Consider the following 22,869-nt stretch of genomic DNA (forward strand, 5'->3'; position numbering starts at 1 on the left):
TCCACAAAGGCACAAACGCACAAGACTCGGCACATGGACGCCCTGCGCACAACTTACCGCCTTTGGCTTATATGGAGGTTGCACCTCTTTTCTTTCCAGTTTCTCCCAATCTATGTATCGGAAGAAAGCGTGGTCTTTGATGTCTCGCTCGCCCTCCGGGCCACAGCCCAGCCGCTTCCCTGGGTGCTTGGTCATGAGCTGCAAAAATTGTTAAAAAGAGAAGAAAAAATGGTGAAGCTTTAGGACAAATGGAAAGATGATCAGATGGATCTCATCATGGCAGCCATGTAAGATCAGACAACGGAGAGGACACGGACAAGTCATCGCCACCAGCTTGGAAGATCTGTCACAGAGGGCGCTATTGTAAAAAGAGGAAGCCTGTCATGTGACCACAAGTGGGCCTTCATGGGTCACCGCTATGGCCAGGCCAATACATAGACCTACTGCAAGGTGTAACAAGAAGGTCCTGGGCCCTTAAGTAGCAGGGCCACCAATACATCACAGGTCTGGGAAGATAGGAATACCCCTTTAAGAGTAGCAACCTCCACTCCGATGGGGCAGAGGAAACTTTCGGGTCCTCCTTATGCTGGAGTGTAAGTGAATGGAGTCTAGTTTTGCTCCAGGTATACACTATATGAAGCTGTTGTCTATAGTAACACAATTGCCGCCCCTCGGGTACCTATAGGTATAAGTCACACTTTGCTAGGTGCCTGCCGTATATTTACTACACAAATTACAGTTTTCTGCCAATTTCGTTTTGCTTAGCAACCGATGCGGCGGCGGCATGGAAAGTATAAGGCTGGCATAGGAGGAGTGCGGGAGAGGAGCAGATGTGCGGCGGGCACAGGAACAGACGCCACTTTGTGCCACTGCAGAGACGGGAGATTACACAGCTGTGTGTCATTACAAGGAGCGGGCGCAGGTACCGAAACGTAAGACCGATCTGCAGCAAGCGCCTGTCAATATCCGATCATCACTTAAAGGGGCACAACAAGTTAAAAGCACCAGTCACAGACAAGGTGGGCGAGACAGATCTGCACCCGCAGCATAAACCAGAAGACATTACACTTGGCAGAAAGGGTATGAGTCAGTGCCCCGTGGCACCGCGCCGCTCACCAGCCCTACCCCTTCCTATTAGGTCTCTCTGAGCGTCGGAGGAGCAGATCGATTGTAATCAGCCTCCACGCGCCCTTCTGCTGGGAGCCCTTTTCAGCGCATTGATCCATGAGAGACTGTACACTGCCAGTATGTGCCAGCTCATGTGCGCCCAACATGTGTGCTGTGCTTTTTGGCTCCACACCCTTCACACGGAAGAGGTATAAAGCCTAAGGCAGAAGTCATGGCAGAATACAAGCACTATACACCACAAGCACCAGGATGGAGATGTAATCCAGGGTCTGTGTTTTGGCAGCGCAGGATGTCAGCGTTCTATCCATCACCTCCTCACCAATCCCAATGCCCCTCCTGCCAGGAGGCCGCCGAGCGCCAGCACAGGGACACCCCAAGCAGATGTCTGGATCCTCGTCACTTCACTTTACGCAGCATTAAGCAGACGTGACACACACATAAACCATTATAGACAAGGCCCGCGCTCCCCCCTCCTCCTCAGAGGGGCCCTGCGTGTGCGGAGGTGAGAGTCAGGTGTAAGATAAGGAGGGCACAACATGGTCTATAGAGAGATCATAGGAAATAGAACAGCGAGGTCTGGACTGTGCCCAGCTCGTAGGAAATACCCCCGAGAAGAGGAGTCTGGGATATGTAGTGCGCATCACTAGGCATGGCGGTAAGAGGAGGACAGCAAAGACTGTAGAGAAAAATAGATTGTATGTATATGGGGAGGGGGAGAGGAAGGGAGGAAAGAAGGAAGCAAGCATGCACTGTATATAGATGCACTGTATATAGATGGACTGCATATAGATACCCCTTTGCATATCGCCACAGCTTCCTTGGACATAGACTTGGGATAGGCTACATTGTGCTCCATGATGGACTGGAATAACTCATCCTCATCTTCACCTTCGAATGGAGCCTGCAATAGAGAGAGGGTTCAGGATCGGGACTACACTACGGGCAGGGCAGAGCGTAGACTATAAAGTAGTGCGGACCTGTCCGGCCAGCATCTCGTACAGCAGGATACCGAAGGCCCACCAGTCCACAGATTTCCCGTACGGTTGGTAAGCAATGATCTGTAACCCAAACACAAAAGCTGTGACAACCAATATCTCATGAGACAGAAAGATCGGCAGAGAACTATCAGGTTATTGAGGGATTACATATATGCGGCTGCTTTACTCCAGACGTATGGGGTTGAGCTGAATACCAGACACAGTTCATGGAGCGCCTTGTAAATCTGCACACATAAGGTCATGGTATACAGAGTGGGTTTGTATCTGGCACTTTCTCCATTAGCCGTGTCCATGTGCGCCTCTTATGCTGGAGGTCGCTATCACACTGTGATCCGGGTCAATAGACCTCTATCGATTCACCATGGATGGACTATTATGCATTTTGTTCCCTGCAGGGAAAATACACTTAAAACATGGCAGGGAGCGCTGCTGGTTTGCACGCGATGTCCTCCCCACCGAGAAAACTACAAGTGGCTGACACCTCTGAGTCACCTTCATGTAATTCTGTATGAAGAACAACAAAGTTGTCAATGGGTTCCTCGCTGCACAAACCTCTTCCCACCCCCATGAATTTAGTATGGGGACATAGGTAGAGACCACTAGATTATTTGTTACTGAATTAATCCTAACAAGGGTCTTCTGCATCAGATATTGAGGGCATATTTTAAAGGGAGTGTTCCCAGACCCCAGAATGTCACCCCAGCCCCTCAGGTGCAGGTTAGGGACACCAAAATCAAACAGGTTGGGAATTGGCCATTTGCACAAATCAGGCAGCCCTTTGTCCATGTGTCAAGATGCCATTTGTGTGTCTTAGGACGGGCCATTAATATCAGATTGGTGAGGGTCAGACAGAGAATGGATCAGGAAGAAGACAGCACTGTTCTCTGTGTAGTGGCCAGATCAGGTACTGCAGATCAGCTCTCATTCACTTGAATAGTATCTAAGCTGCAGTGACTCTGTTCAGCCACTACACAGAGAACAGCGCTGTCTGCTTCCTGCTCCATCCTCTGTGTATGTGCTGGGAACAGCTGATCGGTGAGGGTGCCTGTTGTTAGATCTCCTCTGATCTGAATTAGAAAAAAAAAACATCAATATTTTTCACCCAGAAAACAACCCCTTTAAGCTTCCCTTTATTCGCAGGGTATGCAAACTGAAAAACTCAACGGACCTGATCCACACAGTACCAACTACCAGTCCACATAACATATAAGTGCCCATAATACACCTCATTGTGGCCCTGCCCTACCCCAAGCTGTGTCCTTACCGGTCTGCACAGTGATATATCTATATACTTCACCATGGTGTATACGACTATATAACTACTGGGGAGAATGGAGAAATAAACGCCGCACTTTATTCTCCCACATCCAGCGATCTAAGCAAAAACATGCAGTGTGAGATCATGTGTGACAATTCAGTCACCAGGACCGGCCTCGGGGGACAGCGGGCTGGAACGTACTTCTTAAAGGTACAGAGGCCATTTTCCAGGAAGGCGTCTGATGGGGTCAATGTTAAGATGACACTTTTACATAAGGCTCAGCATCGTACTGTAGATAGAAGTATATATCTTTGGCCAGAATTTCCGGTATATACCTCTGGTGCGATGTAGTCCGGGGTGCCGCAGAAGGTCTTTGTTGTGACCCCATCCCATATATTCTCTTTACACATGCCAAAGTCTGCAATCTTGATGTGTCCTTCCGAGTCGAGCATGACATTGTCCAGCTTCAGGTCCCTGTAAAGAGAAGATATTATATGGCAGCACATCCTGGGGGGGAACGGAGGGGGCAACAAGGAGCGAACATTTCAGGATTGCCCCTCATGTCTGGATGTCTTGGCGGATGATGTAGATTTCCTTCCTCCTCTATGTGATCATCTATGGCAGCAAACAATCAGAACACATGCGCTTGTGTGTATACCTTTACAAAATCCAAGCCCCCTGCTGTTATGTACAGAGCTCCTATGCAAACCTGTACGTCTCCATGGTTCAGCCCCATGTGACCTTGACCTAAAATGACAGATGACCTGAAGAAACGTAACTCTTAATGGATTGCAGGCGGCCCAGAGAGCGAGCTAGTGTCACACATCCACCCACACCGCGTATCCCCACAACACTACGAGGTACCACGGGTGACTTGTAGGAATGGGTCAGATATAAACCCATCAGGCCACCATGTACTGAGCACAGGGATATCATGTGGGAAATCAAGTCCAATGCAACATTATGTAATCTCTCAAGTGACCAACTCAGCTCTGCTACATGTACAGGAGAACCCGTAGACAACACCATGTAATGTTTCATCAGATGTATGGATACTTGTCTGTCAGGCATTGTGAAGTAATGGATTGTGTGGGTGTGAGTGGGAGTGTAGTCTGCAGATATCTCATCCCCACCAACTCTCAACGCTGTGCAGATGGGACCCTGAAACACAGCAAGGCTGTATCACCGATTTATTAATGAGCTGGAGCAGACCTGGAAGTGCTGACATGACCTTATCTACAAGGAAACCTGCCTACATTTACTAGGGCATAAGGAGCCGAAGGTGGGGGGAGAATACTGGAGGAGCACAGACATAAAACGAAAATGACAATGGAGGTCCTGCAATGATGTATTAGAGAAAGACAACATACTCCAGAGCTGCGCCCACTATTCTGCTGGTGCAGTCACTGTGTACATACATTACATTACTTATCCTGTATTATACTCCAGAGCTGCGCTCGCTATTCTGCTGGTACAGTCACTGTGTACATACATTACATTACTTATCCTGTATTATACTCCAGAGCTGCACTCACTATTCTGCTGGTGCAGTCCCTGTGTACATACATTACATTACTTATCCTGTATTATACTCCAGAGCTGCGCCCACTATTCTGCTGGTGCAGTCACTGTGTACATACATTACATTACTTATCCTGTATTATACTCCAGAGCTGCGCTCACTATTCTGCTGGTACAGTCACTGTGTACATACATTACTTATCCTGTATTATACTCCAGAGCTGCGCTCACTATTCTGCTGGTACAGTCACTGTGTACATACATTACATTACTTATCCTGTATTATACTCCAGAGCTGCGCCCACTATTCTACTGGTACAGTCACTGTGTACATACATTACATTACTTATCCTGTATTATACTCCAGAGCTGCGCTCACTATTCTGCTGGTACAGTCACTGTGTACATACATACATTACTTATCCTGTATTATAATCCAGAGCTGCGCTCACTATTCTGCTGGTACAGTCACTGTGTACATACATACATTACTTATCCTGTATTATAATCCAGATCTGCGTTCACTATTCTGCTGGTACAGTCACTGTGTACATACATTACATTACTTATCCTGTATTATACTCCAGAGCTGCGCTCACTATTCTGCTGGTGCAGTCACTGTGTACATACATTACGTTACTTATCCTGTATTATACTCCAGAGCTGCGCTCACTATTCTGCTGGTACAGTCACTGTGTACATACATTACATTACTTATCCTGTATTATACTCCAGAGCTGCGCTCACTATTCTGCTGGTGCAGTCACTGTGTACATACATTACGTTACTTATCCTGTATTATACTCCAGAGCTGCGCTCACTATTCTGCTGGTACAGTCACTGTGTACATACATTACATTACTTATCCTGTATTATACTCCAGAGCTGCGCTCACTATTCTGCTGGTGCAGTCACTGTGTACATACATTACATTACTTATCCTGTATTATACTCCAGAGCTGCACTCACTATTCTGCTGGTACAGTCACTGTGTACATACATTACATTACTTATCCTGAGTTACATCCTGTATTATACTTCAGAGCTGCGCTCACTATTCTGCTGGTGTAGTCACTGTGTACATACATTACATTACTTATCCTGTATTATACTCCAGAGCTGCGCTCACTATTCTGCTGGTACAGTCACTGTGTACATACATTACATTACTTATCCTGAGTTACATCCTGTATTATACTTCAGAGCTGCGCTCACTATTCTGCTGGCGCAGTCAGACCAGGGATAATACCGTACATACCTGTATACAATGCCTTTAGTGTGCAGAAACAGTAGCCCGACGGCAATCTCTGCTGCATAGAATCTGGGAGAAGGAAAACAGAGTCACACATTGCAACCAAAGCCCCCCAAATACATCTCGATGTCAGTTACCCAAGAAGTATTAAAAAATGTTGTTAGATTTCTTTGTGGGAAAGCTGGATGAGAAGAAGAGTCGTCCACCATAGATGTCGCCTACCAGCCCCGTCCTCCCTATAACGACCCTGCCCGGCTATACTATCCTATAGAGCAGGGGGTGTACTATGGTATAGCTAAGGAGGTAGCCCCTGTGTCTTGCCCCGCCCCTCAGACCCTGCACAATTCCTTTAAGACGACGCATTTCTTTATAAGCTGCTCCAGCGATACATCTATAACATGAAAAATAAAAAACGAGACAAAATCGCAGTAGAATGTCGGTAACGCGCGGCGGCCGCACAATCCGTAAATCAGCATAAAATATTCCAGACTTAAAAAGAAAACCCTTCCATATATCTTACAAGTTTCCCAATGACTTCTGTATTCTCAATTCCCACGTCTCGCTTCCCCCTTATAGCAATTACTTCGCCTTTCTTCTTCTTGCGCATATTCCCTGGTGGGATCCTCAGCCCTTCACTAGAGCGAGGCGGAGAGGAGTCTAATTTTTAAGAACAGTCTTAAAGTCTTTAGTCGACAAATCTGATTAAAGTCGTCTCTGCTTACAGCTCAGACAATAGATCTGGATGGGATCAGCAGACTTAAAGGGGTTGGACAGGATTGGAAACAGCACCACCACACTCCATGGTTGGGTCTGGTATTGCAGCCTGGCTCCATTAATGTGAGTGGCGTTAACTGCAATACCAGACACAACCTGAGGGCTATTTTGGAAGAAAGTGGCCATATTGTTTTCATCTTGTACAAAACCTAAGGCGACGTTCACATCTACACAAGTGTCCGCCCTGCGCAGAGTCTGTCCAATATCTGGCAGAAAACAATGGATACCCAACAGGCCTCATTACAGCTAATGGGGTCCCTCGGGATCAGTTGTTGTCAGTCTTTAAGACGGGTTCTCTGGTCCTAAGACAGACCAGAAGAGCGGAAAAAAGGATGCAGATGTAAACAGACCCTTACAGGGGTTTTACGTAAACTTAGCTCCATCTTACCAATCAAGTGCCACTCCTGTCCATGGGTTGTGTCTGGTATCACAACTCTGTCCCATTCAATCCAACAAAACTGAGCTGCACTACCAGGCACAGCCCATGGACAAGTGTGGCGCTGTGGAATTGCAATACCTAGCACAGCCCATGGACAAGTGTGGCGCTGTGGAATTGCAATACCTGGCACAGCCCATGGACAGGAGTGGCGCTGTGGAATTGCAATACCTGGCACAGCCCATGGACAGGAGTGGCGCTGTTGGGCTGATGAAAGTGTAATTGTGGGGCTGAGCTTTAACACCAGACTAGGCACATGGACAAGAATAGCACCACAGAACTGAGCTGCAGTACTAAACACTGCCTTAGCACAAGAGGGGCACTGTGGAGCTGAACTGCTCATGGGCAAAGGTGACACAATGGGCTGAGCGTTAATGCCAGGCACAAACCAAGGACACAAGGGGCATTACAGGGCGGCCTTGCCAAACCAGACCCAGCCCATGGATGTGACACAGCCTCCTCCATATCCTCAATTGGACCCCAGAACATCAATACTTACACTGCGTGTGGTTCCTTAAATCTCCCAACCTGCTGGATCTGGTACATGAGGTCGCCTCCATTGACATATTCCATCACAAAATAGAGGCGGTCCTGCAAAAAGTCACAGAAATAGTAAAAAAAATACAGGCAAAGTAGTGGAGGACGAGAACCTCCAGAGCTGAACTCATAGTCAATATACAGTGACATGTGGCATCAGTGGGGCCCGTGAGGCGTCAAATATTCTGGATTATTGGAGTCCGGATAAAAGGAAGGTCACTTTATGTGCAAAGTTATTTCATTACAAAGCTGAGGTAAGACGGAATGATTTAGTCACTGACCAAACGTCATACATTTATAATACTAAAGAAATATTGAACAGGCGGTGAGCCCTCCTACTGAAGAGCCTTCTTAAAGTCATGGAGACCCTTGAATGAGACTGAGCTGCAGGACCAGACATGGCCACATGGGCGGCGACATGTTGAGGGACTGTAGTGAAGGGCCTATAGCAAACACTATGACAACTTTATTCAGCCAATTGGTGGGAAGGTCAGACCTTCACCAATCACATACTGACAAGTCATCAAGGCCATATCATAGAAAAATCCTCTAAATATTTCAACACTAAGGTAGGTAGAGAGGTAGCTCATGTAGGCACCAAGGGCCCAACGTAGAGGGAACACCCCAAGGTCTAATTTGCCAAATGGAAATAGGACACTCCAAGGTCTTGTTTGCCCAGTAAACAGGTGCCATCCCAAGGTTGTTCTTCCAATGGAGAGAACACCAAGGTCTAGTCTGCCCAATGAGGTAGAGACATCCCAAGATCTACTCTGCCCAATGAGGTGGAGACATCCCAAGGTCTAGTCTGTCCAATGACGTAGCGACATCCCAAGGTCTAGTCTGCCCAATGAGGTGGAGACATCCCAAGGTCTTGTCTGCCCAATGAGGTGGAGACATCCCAAGTTCTAGTCTGCCCAATGAGGTAGAGACATCTCAAGGTCTAGTCTGCCCAATGAGGTGGAGACATCCCAAGGTCTAGTCTGCCCAATGAGGTGGAGACATCCCAAGGTCTAGTCTGCCCAACAATGTAGAGACATCCCAAGGTCTAGTCTGCCCAACGAGGTGGAGACATCCCAAGGTCTAGTCTGCCCAATGAGTTAGAGACATCCCAAGGACTAGTCTGCCCAAAGAGGTGGAGACATCCCAAGGTCTAGTCTGCCCAATGAGGTGGAGACATTCCAAGGTCTAGGCTGCCCACTGGGGAGGGGACATCTCACAGACAGACTAGTTTTCCCAGTGGTGAGAAGACATTGAAAGGTCTAGTTTGTTTAATGTAGATTGGAAACCTCAAGGTCTAGTTTGCCCAGTGGACAGATGCCAACCCAAGGTTGTTCCTCCAATGGAGAGATGACACCAAGGTCTAGTTAGCCCCATTCTCCTTAGCCAATGGTCAATGTACACATGAGCAGGTTCATCTCCGCATACTCTTCAATGTTGAGTACAAGTACTGGCCTATCAGTTTTACAAGGACTCCTCTCGGCCCTGATGTTACCATACCCATCAGTCTCCTGTCAGAGGTCGGCACCAGCCATTCATCTCTTACCATTGTCTGGAAGCACGAGTGCAGCTGTGTGAGGAACGGAGGCTTCCCGGGGAGGGCCAACACTCTCTTCTCCACCATTGTGCATTCCACATCATCATCCTGAATCACCACATCTTTCTTCAGGATCTTTATTGCATACAGCTCGTCGGTCCCCTTCCTTTCTGCCAATATCACCTGTGATTGGAGATGGAGACGCTATCAGCACAGAGACTTCATTTCAGGTATAAACACAGTTGGTTTTGCATCTGTGTGCGGGAAGGTGACGGTAAAGCTGTTAGAAATGCATTGAGCTTTTATAGGATCATTAAACCAGAAAATTGAAATGTTTTGATAGGAGTCCGGGAGTTGCGATACATTGTTCATCTCATCATTCCGAGAACAGCACCATAACAGACAGAAAAACGGAAGCTACAAATACAAGAAGGCTAAAAACCTGAAAGCAGCCACTGACTTTAAAGAGTACCCCACTTTATGATCTAACTAGCTCCTCAGGGGTGTGACCACTGAAACAGAGGGGGTGGGGCTATGCAGCTCCTGCTATGTGAGCACGGTAGAAAGAAGTGTTTGAACAATAGGGGAGAAATCTGATAGATTAGAAAGAACCTGCAAGTGGAATTTAGGCCTCCAAACCACCGCTGTTATCCGGGAGGGTGAGGGGTTTACAATGAGGATCCACCATGTGGCAGAGAAAAAGGAGTAAGCGGTGGTGGTGATGAAGTTGTTCCTATGGCCATATCTGTCATCACAAGCCGTGGCCAGTGGTATCTAGCACATTGTCGTTGGATTAAGGTGCACCAGCTCCGGCTTCACCTGGGCACTCCACCAGCTCCACTGCTTTACATACTTAAATATGTTCCACTGATTCTGGCTCATTTGGAATTCTTTTCTCTAGAACTCACCGTTCCTGAACAATCAATGAAGTTACTTTCATCCCCCAATATGCTAAATTAGGCCTCTGCTGTCAGGTGGGCATCCCCTAGTGGAAGCAAGTTAACAAGGACTGCCCATTTGACAGTAGAGAGACTAATTACCATATTGGGTATAGAAAATAAAAGCATTGATTGCTCAGGAATAGTAGGGGCTAGAGAAAAAAATATTGCAACAGTGCTGGAATCAGTGGAGCGGAGGCTATTAAGAGGTTCTAAAAGTTGAGAGATGGTGGAGGTCCTCCTTAAAGGGGTTGCCCAGGATACAGTTTTTTGCAAGAAGGCAGAGTCGATGAAAATAAAAACACATTAACCAGTCCACGGTGCTCCAGAGTCCCCTGCCGCTCCCGTGCTTTTTCTGGTGTTGGTTCTCATCACACGTGACCGCTAATGCCAAACAGTGGCCTAAGGCAAGGAAGCGGGACGTCACCTGTGACCTAAGTGATCAGGTGCAGCAAGGACTTCTGCTGGAGCAAGTCCCCCGGAGCAGCAGGACCAAACCCTGGAGGGAGACCCCGAAGCAGCAGGACCAAACCCTGGAGGGAGACCCTGAAGCAGAAGGACCAAACCCTGGAGAGAGACCCCGAAGCAGCAGGACCAGACCCTGGAGACACTGGAGCAGCAGGACCAAACCCTGGAGGGAGACGTCGGACCAGCAGGACCAAACCCTGGAGGGAGACGTCGGAGCAGCAGGACCAAACCCTGGAGGGAGACACCGAAGCAGCAGGACCAAACCCTGGAGGGAGACACCGAAGCAGCAGGACCAAACCCTGGAGGGAGACCCCGGAGCAGCAGAGACAGAAGAGCATAGGTTTTTGTTTTTCCTTTCTTGCAAAAAACTGTATTTCCTGGACAACCCCTTTGATGTCATACATTAAATACATCACACAAAAAAAAAAACCCTCAAGGAGAACCTGGAGACAAATATAACAGGGAAAATTTCACTTTCAAAATGACAAATTTACTACAGAAAATCTCTGGCCAACAAAAAAATTGCATCGGATGTGTAGAACGCGACGTGCGCTATTGGTGATCAAGGTCATCTGAGAATAAGAGGGGGATAATAGAGCGTCTGCCAGCGCGCTACCTGCTCGCTCTCATATAACAAGACAATGAGCCCATCTTGTGCAGGTGAGAAGCAGCAGCTAATCGCGCCTCGCAGCCCGTATCCCTCCAAACGCTCATTAGCATATTTATAATGTTCTGTCACCCGCTCCTCGCGCATCAGACGAGCTTTTTAATAATGTTTTCCTTTATGTTTGCTCAATTAAAGAAGAGAATCTGGGAAAGTGTCGCCATTCTTCCCCCAGCTGCCGCTCGCCTCCCCCAGGCTGGCAGATTAGGTGCTCGCCGGCTGCAATAAACAGGACAAGCTCCGCTGATGAATGCCATCGCCCGCTTTGTTTTCCACATTAAAGTGCTCCAATTCCAGAAACCAGCCCGCAGCGGATCCTTTATGGTCTCTTTAACCCTTTGCAGATGGGAATCGTCAGTCTGGTTGATGTACCATGGCTGAGGGAAGGAGGAAGGTGTGTGTGTGGGGGGGAGGGGCGACGGGGGACGGTGTCATTTTTCCATTTTTTTTTTTAAATAAAAATTTTCATTGGACCTGAAATCGTTGTTCCAAAATGAACAGATGTGGGTTCATCGGAGAACACAATTAACATATGTAAATGTATACACCTCATTAGAGAAACTTTTTTTTCCCATACATCAAGAGGGAACGTGACAATAAAAATGAGGATTTTCTTCAAAAAACAGGTGGAGTGGACTCAATAAGTGGAGAACAAACTGTACTGTTATTTGTTTGGTATGTGCCTGGTAGGGGCGTCTATGACCACAGTTGTTGAGGTCTACTGTTTCCACGATCACATCTCAGTATATAAAGACCAGCAAAACCTCTGTAGATAGAAGCAGCTGTGGTCAAAAGTCAAAGCTTGACATGAGGGACAGAAGAGCACTGCATCATATTTTAGCCAAAGAACACAGAACTACAACCTCTCAAATTGCTGCAGAGATGAATTTATAGGCACCAATACCAAAGAAAAAATTCACTACACAAAGAGGATATGGAGGATGGTGCTGCAATGGCCAATCCAAAGTCAAGCTTTGATTTTCGACCACAGCTGTATCCGTCGGCAGATATTTTACTGGTTTTTGCATATGGAGATGTGATCATGGAAGTAGTAGACCCCAACATACCCATCAACTTGGGTCACAGCAGCTTCTACCAGGTACATACCAACAGTCGGGGACTGTCAGGTCTGACATATCACATATAGGCAGGTTTTTTTTTTGTTTTTATTTTTAGAACAGTGTGAATAATAAAGTTTATCAACAGGGATATAAGATACGTGAGTGTGGGGGATGGTGGCAAGGGCAGGTGTGATGGGAAGAGATCCACATGTCTAACAAATAACAGTGGGTGTCTGTGATATTTTGGCCAGCCCCTGTAGATACTCAGTAAAACCATTATACAAATCTCCACCGCCCACGAGACACCGTCATGGGGGACTCCTCTATAGTCAGGCCATTTTCTGGTGACACCTTCCCATTCACAGCATCTATTCCAGTAGTCACTCAGCTTTCCAGAAGAGTTTATTAGGATTTAAGGGGTTACATTCTCCACCTAGGACACGGCTGACTATAGGGGCTTGTCCCGACAATCTGGCAGGGGATTCTGGATTAGCAGGGCTGTACTGTAGGAGTATAGCCCCCATCCTCCGGACCCCCGTGTACTTGTGTTAGTCAGGCAGCCGCACACAAAGCTTTCCTTCACTGATTTGTTTCCATACAATAGACGCAGGAGCCGCGCTGGAAACCATTTAGATTCATCACCTCGGAGGATTTCTATGGATTGTGTTTCCAGGCCCCGTGTGTGTTCAGGGCTCATGTGAGCAGCAAAATCTAAAGAGAGTATTGATATTTATTTCCTGAGCTGTCGCCCCCTTCCCCTCTCACAGGACTGGCGCTGAGAAACGCTTTCAGATAGGAAGACGCCAAAGATATTAAATATATTTACTGGAGCTGCCGACAGACACGGGGGAAGAATGGCCGCAAAGTATGGGAAGAGACAGAAGATCAGAGACGACAGGAGAGGGAAGAATGGCCGCAATATATGGGAAGAGACAGAAGATCAGAGACTACAGGAGAGGGAAGAATGGCCGCAATATATGGGAAGAGACAGAAGAGCAGAGACTACAGGAGAGGGAAGAATGGCCGCAATATATGGGAAGAGACAGAAGACCAGAGACTACAGGAGAGGGAAGAATGGCTGCAATATATGGGAAGAGACAGAAGATCAGAGACTACAGGAGAGGGCAGACGAGAGGGAAGAATGGCCGCAAAGTATGGGAAGAGACAGAAGATCAGAGACAGCAGGAGAGGGAAGACAAGAGGGAAGAATGGCTGCAAAATATGGGAAGAGACAGAAGACCAGAGACGACAGGAGAGGGAAGAAGAGAGGGAAGAACAGCCATAATATATAAGAAGAGACAGAAGATCAGAGACTATAGGAGAGGGAAGTATGGCCGCAAAGTATGGGAAGAGACAGAAGACCAGAGACGGCAGGAGAGGGAAGAATGGCCGCAATAAACAAGAAGAGACAGAAGAGCAGAGATTACAGGAGAGGGAAGACGAGAAGGTAAAATGGCTGAAATATATAGGAAGAGACAGAAGACCAGAGACTAAAGGAAAAGGAAGAGGAGAGGGAAGAATGGCCACAATATATACAGGAGGAGGAGAAGATCAGAGACTACAGGAGAGGGAAGACCAGAAGAAAGGATGGCTGCAATATACAGTATAGGAGGAGAGGAAGAGACAGAAAACCGGAGACTACAGGAGATGGAAGAACGGCCAAAATATACTCAAAGAGACAGAAGACTAGAGACTGCAGGAGAGGGAAGAAGAGATGGAAGAATGGCTGCAAGATATAAGAATGGACAGAAGACCAGAGACTACAGGAAAGGAAGAGACAGAAGGAAGATGGGAGGAAGAGAAGACAAGCACAAGGACGATAGCAAGAAAGAACGCAAGAGAGAAAGTGAGAGAAAGCAAGAGCGAGAGCAAGAAAGCAAGTGTGAGTGAGAGCAAAAATGAAAGAGAGTGAGCTGCAACAGGATACAGCAAAGCATGAGAGACCCCATGACTGGAGGGGAAAAAAAAAAAAAAAGAGCGCACATGCTCAGAGACAGGGATGGGAGGGAGAGCACCTGCTCAGAGGTGGACGAGAGAGCGCACAATCATAGAAGACCGTGACCGCGCACGCTCTGAAAAGAAATAGGCAATGGAGCGGATTTACTAACACTGTGCAAACTTACACTGGAGCCTTATACTGCAGCAGATATATGGACGTGTCTGATACAGTTTGATGGATCTGCTATAACTTTACACCGCTTATTAGTGGGTTTAGATTAGGACAAAAAAAATGCACAAAAATTTTGGCACATTTTCCGGCGCACGCTGTCACTTTCTCATAATCCGCACTTGTTTGCTGCACAAGCCGTAAATGTGCGTAAAACACTTAATCAATGTGCAAATTACACCTGAAATCTGGTTTTACTTGGTAAATCTCCCCTGGTGCTTTCAGATTAGAGAGACAGAGAGTGAGAATGTGTCAAGGAGAGAGCGGAGAAGATGTAAGAGAAAGTGCGAGAATGCTCGGGGAGGAGAGAGCGAGGACGTTAGACAGCCAGAGCTCAGCGGAGAGGGGAGGGGGAGCACGGACACAGACATCTCTTAAATGAACGGAGAAGAATTCTGTCACATGTCACTCACCTTCCCGAAGCTTCCTTTGCCCAGCACCTTCAGGAAGTTGAAGTCAGACACTTTCACTCGGTCTCGGTTTCCATTGCTGTCAATCTTGGCCACTGGATTTAACACTTTCTCTTCCGCTGCTTTGTTGCTGGGACCGATTTTGGCTCTCTACAAGAAACAACACACGTGTGTGACTATCGTAGAACAGACACGGGAACCTTCTGAGATTTTTTTCATCCTACCTTGAGAAACTCTCCTTCTGGTTTCTGTATACAGCTCTTAGAACAAACTATGTGTCTCCATGTACTAGAAGTACACGGATAGTCACTATTCCAGGTACCTGCACAGTCCGCCATCGACTATATTGTCACAACTACAAACGTCTCCATATCTGTTGCTTCCCATGTCATCCCCTTCGGGCTGGAAAGCCGTCCAGGCATGCTGGGAGTTGTAGTTGTGCAACAGCCGGCTGCAGGAAGATCCTCCGAGCGAGGAGATGACATTTCTCCGGCTCCACGTGCAGATCACTGTCCCGTTACAAAGTTGCGGAGCCCCTGCTGTGCCTCTCTAATTGCCTCTATGGCGCTGTAATTGGCAGGCCCGGGCTTTTGGACATGGCGCGCTCCTGCTTATTTCTCTTTTAATTTCTGGAGAAGCTGCCATATTGAGACGGCAGCAGAGAGTTCAGTCTGCCATGAAATTCCATTAGCCTGATTCCGAGCTCTTCAATTTGTCTGTTGCTCACAGCTCCCGCAGATAACAGGCTCCTGAGCAATCTCTCAGTCACAGCCCCAGCTAATTTGTTATGGCAAGGCTGTTTGCACCCCTCTCAAGGTCACCTGCAGACTCGGCTTCAGGCCACGGCGCCATTACACAGCACGCAAACAATATCCCGCGCCTAATTCCCCAAAAAATAGATAAATAAAGGAAGGTTTAGATGGAGGAGACAATTCCACTTCCCTTCTCATCCTGCACGGGCAGCCATATCCTACAGGAGACGCCCTCGCTTGCTTGCTTATTCCTATTTGTCCAGCGGTAGGCGCCCTCCGTCAGTTTATAGTCAGAACGTCTATTCATTGATCTATAATCTCCTAGTATACAGCTCTACAGAACTATGTGTCTCCATACAAACCCCATATAGTCTGATCTTGAAGTCTCTCTCTTCCATAGTAGCCATTAGGGCCGGGCGATTACGACCTAAATCAAAATCGCAATAAATCGAGCATTTTACCTCAATTACGTTTCATGGCGATTACTTAGGCCACGCCCCTTTTACTGTATGACTAAATGTTGGGCGGAACTTGCGAAATTCATTTCACGAGGTTCGCCTGGTGGTTTCGTTCAGACCAAACATGGCCGAACCGAAACTGTGAATATAGTCAGGGGTCAGAAGAGTCTCCCCAATATAATGAACGGAGACCAGGAGAGTTGAGGAAACATAATAAAGAGCGTCCTGGGTTCCGGCGCTTCTGACTGATGGGATTGGACCTTGGCATCACATGGCGCCTTGTCACATAGTGGTCATGCAGCGTCACTACACTTGAATCTGAGGCCCAATCATAGGCCTCAGCAGTCCCTGACAACAGGCAAAAGTGACCAAGAGAACGGGGAGCCGCGCCGGACCCCATGAAAAGATTCTGCCTGTACTCACCACTAGGGGGAGATTATCACATACTGGTTTATTAGATGAACCGTATGCAGAATACCCATAGGCTCCCTCTAGTGGTGGCCCCAGGTAGGCACAATTTTATTTTGCTATGAAGGAGATTTGAAGCTCTGAGCTCCAATCACTATAAAGATACAATAAGAAATTAATTTTTGACTTAATTAATTTTTCAATAAAACAAGGTGTCCAAGGCTTGGTATTAGTGGGAGGTTCTTCACACAAGGCATTGGTGACAAAGTAATCAACAGGGGGCGCATTGTAGTGTTCATAGCAATGAGCACTACAGTCAGCCCCTCCAAGGTGAAGCGGCTGATAACAGGGAGATAATGCATTACTTGAAATTTCCCCAATGTGGGACTATTAAAGGATTATCTTATCTTATCTACATGTGGCCACATGTGGCCTGATCACTTGGAACTTGCACCCACTGACCGGGTCAGGTCTTTTTTCAGTGCTGCTCTATACAACTATTTTTGTTGATAACAGGGAGCCCTAGATGACAGCCATCAGTAAAGACTTAATAGCCCCCCTTTATCATCGTCGCATCCAATGTCCCACATAGCTACAAGAAAGCCGCTCCGTCCTCATCTGCCGAATATCAAAAGCGGGAAACTTTCACGTCTCATAAAATGCTCCAGTATCCTAGTTCCCTTTTTTCATGTAAGTTTGGGGTGGAAGCGATCCCCGGCCCCGTCCTCTTTGATATCTGCTATCAAAAGACACATCTAGCTTTTATAGCAAGCGAGTAATAAGCCGCCGCACGGTTTTATCAAGACAAATTGCTTCGGATGCCCGGAATGTGCCGGCGAGCCCTTCAACACCGGCCGCCTCTGGATCTGCTTAACAAGGGTTCGGGGAAGGGGGGTTCACTTTTTTTTTTTTTTTTTTATATTATTTATCAAGACCAGAGCAAGAACTTCAAACACCCATCGCCTGCCGCTGCCGGGAGCGGCGGCTGCTTAAATAATGTTCCTGGGGATTAGAGACAGAGGAAAAACCGAGAACTGAGCCTGATCTGACAAGCTGCAGAGCGGAGTCCCTAGCTGCACTTTCCCCACAATGAAATATTCATCTGTGATGACTTCTGACAGCCAGTCGGAAACCCGCAACAAAAATACCCGCCGCTGTGGAAGGTCGGAGATTCCAGGGTTCCCACTCTACAACCGGGAGGCAATGGTGCCCATAAGAATGCCATCTAGCCGGCTGTGCACAATACGATTAGGAATGGCTTGAACAGATGTAGCAGAGCTGGATTTGGGTTTCAGATCTTTTGTACCTTGGACATTAAATAGGCTGTTCCAGTTTTTCTTAAATAAAGCTAGAAATTAAAAAAAAAATAAAAATAAAAATCACTTTTGCATTTGCATTAACAGCGCCACTCTTGTGGCTAAGTCAGGTATTGCAATGGAATGAGCTAAAATACCAGGCTCAGCCCCTTTTCTACTCGTCTCATGCAATGAAGCTTCTTGTGGTCAATGGCCGAAAATCGTTGCAAGGCGAACAGGTTCTCGAGGGGGGTTTCAGTACTTGGGTTCTATTATAGACAGACCAAGGATTTCCGGGCCGGTTCTGGGTCTTGTGACTAGAAGCAGAACCCGGCCCCGGAGTTGCACCACCCGAGCTGAATACATCATTACAATAGTAAGGGCAGTGACTGTTGGGGTTGGTTCTGATCATATAACCCGGGTCAGAACTAACCCAGAAAACCATGGGTTTGTTCACAATAGAACCCAACTGCAGCACGGACTGGACGAGAATCCCTTTAAGGGTTTTTAAAGGCCTAATATAAGCCATCCAGAGATCTGTGCTGTGGATATTTAGCTCACGCGGGCCGTCACGGACCCAGACACAAAGTGCGCTCATGGGCGTGCAGCCTTAGAGTCAGGAGTGTCTGCAAAGAGCCTCTCTTACTCTGGAGGACCCAATAAGTCCATTTGTTGCACAGAAAACCAATTGCCATTGGTGTAATTCTTCATTTCTCCTGTGGCGGCGCTGCAGGAGAACTACACACTTGTTGCCAAGCCCCTTGCAGATTACCACAGACGGCATTATCATAGGGGGACCCCCAAACAATGGGATGAAATATTTCTTCCATGTTCAAGCCCCGATTTTTGTGAACGTAAAGGTAAAAAAAAAAAAAAAAGTTACCGCGGGAAGATTTCTATGGTATTTCCATTTTCTGAATGGCGCAGCGAATGCCAGCCGTGTACGAAAATAGCCCTTTGATCGCGGAATACGAGCCGCTTGGCCCGCCACGCTCTCTACTAACAATGGGCGACGCACAATACTTTGTGTAAAATTTCCAAAGCATCTGGTTACCATGGAAACGCCTCACAATTTCCTAAAACGCGCTCCGATGCTTCAGAATAAAAACTTCGCCGTTCAGGCTGAACTTATTAAACATTCCTGTGCCCTCAAACGACTTCTCCGGCGAATACGCGGCCGCCATATTGCCGCCGCTCTTGCAAAACTACAAATTCGATCATGCTGGGGGTCGTAGTTATACCACAGCGGGCAGGCCAGGGGTCGTCCCGTTAGTCACACGGTTGTCGATTTACTGTTTCAGCTGCGATACTCTCTTCTTAAAGTCAAGCAGTCGACTTAAAGGGCATCTCCGTCCATAACAAAACGGACATGGGGAAGGGTTAAAATAAAATAATCCCGAATGACCAAATCCTTTAGTCATGTTACGTTACTAAACTATATAATAGTTGTTGTTTAGAAGACCAATGAGGGTCATCCCTATTATCAAAGGAAATTTCAGGCCTTAACCAGTACGCTAGGCCTCAAAACTCAGTGATGCCATCTGTTGCCCACAGCAACCAATTAGAGCTCAGCTTTCATTTTTCCAAAGCAGTTTATGAAATGTAAGCTGAGTTCTGATTGGCTGCTATCAGCAACAAAGATGGCCTTCCTATTAGAGAAAGCAATCACCTTGGTCATTATGGTGAGTCAATCACAAAAAAATGCACAATGACCTGGTGAACCCTATTTGTGTCACCAATGCCAATAGGAGGCAGATTCAGGCGGGGTTTTGGAGATAATTTTGAGGCGCCTCAAATTCTACAGCTGTGCACCCTTGTGTCCATCACATGACCATACATTAGACATGTGGCAAGTGTGAAGTCTCCTGAATAACGTCACAGCTACCTGTTTATAGTATCAGGCCTCACAATAGGTTCTCTCTAATGGGAATGATGCCTTTAGGATGTTGCTTCCAATCAGAATAGCCATACCATATGATACATGTATAGTGCCACGTGCACAGTACCCTGACCAGATAATGAACTTTGGTTCCTATTATTTCACACCATGTGCAGAGATGGTGACATGTTGCAGATCCGCAGAGCAGGTCAAGTTATCCTGCAGATTTGCAGCCAATGAAATGTTGGCTCCATAGACAATGCACAGTCCCTGCACACAAGGGTAACATTATCTACAGAGGAGATCGTGGTGGTCCGGTCAGTGTCAGACCCTCGCTCGGGTGGGTGAGCGGCTGCCTGGTCACGGTGGACACAGCTGGGAGACTCGGCCCGTCTGATGAGCAGGTCCCGGCAGCAGCAGATGATAAATGAATGGAAAATGAACTCATCAAGGAGAGGAGATTGACGGCTACCTCCAGCTGCACCCCGGCTACCGGCCTGTGACCTCTAGGAGAGGAGGCCGAGAGAGAGGCGAGCTGTAATCAAATATTAATGTCAATCCAGCGCCGTTCCGCTCGTTGCGAGCAGGCGCTACCGATAAGGCGATGCATGGTTATATATATGTAAATGCACCGACATGGGGCTGAGTGATCACTCCAACATGCACCAAGGCTAGTGAGTGGCGGCAATAATCGCCCCTGCACAGGGAAGACTCATTTTTAACAAGATGGAGTTGATATGTATTCCTCTATTCACATCCAGAGCTGCATTTACAATCATACTGGCTCCCAGACTGCAGCTTATCATGTTCCATGCTGGGAGTTGTAGTTCTGCTCAGGTTGGAGACCATTACAATGCAGAATTTATAGCATTTTAGGGTCCCGGAAGGTTCTGATAATTCCACACACCTCAAACTTCTGCCGAAGCTCCTCATTTCCTTCCTCTCCCTCGGGTGGCACAGGCACATTGAAATACTCGCCCTCTTCTTGGCTGAGCAGCTTGAACCTGGGAAGAGAAGAAACCGATAAGGAACTTTTTGGACTCTCGGAGGGAACTGCAAAGGGAAGGCCTGAAGAAACTCTCTGCAGATACTGACCTAACCAGTACACGTGGCCATAGGAGATAGCGCCATCTAGAAAGATCTCTAGTACCCAGCGCTGTGCCTACAGCCACCACTAGAGGGAGCTTTCCATATATGCTCTGTGCTCCCACTAGTGGTGAGTGCAGGTAGACATCATTTTATGTCTTCACGTCTTCTTCCAGCGGTGGCTTCAAACTTCTAGGCCTCGGGCAGCCGACTGCGCATGCTCGCCAGCCACAAGAAAATGGCCGCTTACAATACTGTGTGGCCGGCGGGCATGCACAGTCGGCTTTGCCCTAAGCTCGAGGCCTAGAAGTTTGAAGAAGCCGTGAAGAAGACCCGTTCCTGAAGAAGATGGAGGTGGCGCTGGAGAGTTCTCTCGCAGCATTGGGGACGCCCCCAGTGCTGTTTGAGCGCTGCGGCCTGCCCACATTGCTGCGAGAGAACTCATTTGCATACCAACATAAACTGGGATTTCTACGGAACGGCAGCGTGGAGAAGACATCTAAAAGGCAGGAGAAGAATAGACTTTCTTAAAGCTATACCTATGTGTTAGGGACAAAAAAAATTGAGTTTTAATGATAGGATCCCTTTAAAGGGGCTTTCCAGGATTTCAATATTGATGACTGATATTTATGAGATTTCAAGGTCTAATATCCAACACCACCACTGATCAGCAGATAGTAGGAGCCGAGGAAAGCAATATACGGAGCAAGAAGTACACAGTATACGGAGCTGGAAGTACACAGTATACGGAGCTGGAAGTACACAGTATACGGAGCTGGAAGTACACAGTATACGGAGCTGGAAGTACACAGTATACGGAGCTGGAAGTACACAGTATACTGAGCTAGAAGTACACAGTATACGGAGCTAGAAGTAAACAGTATACAGAGCTAGAAGTACACAGTATACAGAGCTAGAAGTACACAGTATACAGAGCTGGAAGTACACAGTATACGGAGCTGGAAGTACACAGTATACTGAGCTAGAAGTACACAGTATACTGAGCTAGAAGTACACAGTATACAGAGCTAGAAGTAAACAGTATACAGAGCTAGAAGTAAACAGTATACAGAGCTAGAAGTAAACAGTATACAGAGCTAGAAGTACACAGTATACAGAGCTGGAAGTACACAGTATACGGAGCTGGAAGTACACAGTATACGGAGCTGGAAGTACACAGTATACGGAGCTGGAAGTACACAGTATACGGAGCTGGAAGTACACAGTATACGGAGCTGGAAGTACACAGTATACGGAGCTGGAAGTACACAGTATACGGAGCTGGAAGTACACAGTATACGGAGCTGGAAGTACACAGTATACGGAGCTGGAAGTACACAGTATACGGAACTGGAAGTACACAGTATACGGAACTGGAAGTACACAGTATACAGAGCTGGAAGTACACAGTATACAGAGTTGGAAATACACGGTATAAAGAGTTGGAAATACACAGTATACAGAGCTGGAAGCACACAGCTCCATACACTGTGTAGTGGTCAAGTTGGGTTACTGCAGCTAGGCTCCAACTAAGTCCTATTGAAGGGAGTCAGGATAGGTCATCCATTGAAGATCTGTGTGGGTCCTACACCTGCGACCCCCACAAAACAGCAATTTGAAGATGCAACACTGCTTCCCGAGTGCCGTTTCTTCTTCACTTCATGTGAAATCACATTCATTGATCAAATGGTCCATTCACAGCTCAGTCTCATTCAAGTTATTGGGCTGAGCTACAATACCAAGCACAGCCACTAGAGAATGTACGACGCTGTGCTTGGTAAGTACTGAAGAGACTGCAGAGCGCACCTGAACACTGCGGCCTCTTCAGCTGGGTGCTGGGTCCCT

The 22,869-nt window shown here is 47.2% G+C and overlaps 1 protein-coding gene across 2 annotated transcripts in view; it reads right to left on the reverse strand.

The window, feature by feature from the left end:
- Window positions 1-22,869, reverse strand: part of PRKCB (protein kinase C beta) — a 108,663-nt gene that overhangs the window by 11,304 nt on the left and 74,490 nt on the right. For both annotated transcript variants that reach the window (XM_075284087.1, XM_075284086.1), the window contains exons 8-16: window positions 20,846-20,942; window positions 15,150-15,296; window positions 9,448-9,621; window positions 7,867-7,958; window positions 6,164-6,226; window positions 3,720-3,858; window positions 2,106-2,186; window positions 1,922-2,029; window positions 58-198 (exon numbers count right to left, since the gene is read on the reverse strand). In XM_075284087.1, the coding sequence (XP_075140188.1) occupies window positions 58-198; window positions 1,922-2,029; window positions 2,106-2,186; window positions 3,720-3,858; window positions 6,164-6,226; window positions 7,867-7,958; window positions 9,448-9,621; window positions 15,150-15,296; window positions 20,846-20,942 (1,042 nt within the window). The remainder of the gene's footprint in view (window positions 1-57; window positions 199-1,921; window positions 2,030-2,105; window positions 2,187-3,719; window positions 3,859-6,163; window positions 6,227-7,866; window positions 7,959-9,447; window positions 9,622-15,149; window positions 15,297-20,845; window positions 20,943-22,869) is intronic.

This window comes from Leptodactylus fuscus, chromosome 8 (assembly GCF_031893055.1).
Source record: "Leptodactylus fuscus isolate aLepFus1 chromosome 8, aLepFus1.hap2, whole genome shotgun sequence".
NCBI classification, from domain to species: Eukaryota; Metazoa; Chordata; class Amphibia; order Anura; family Leptodactylidae; genus Leptodactylus; species Leptodactylus fuscus.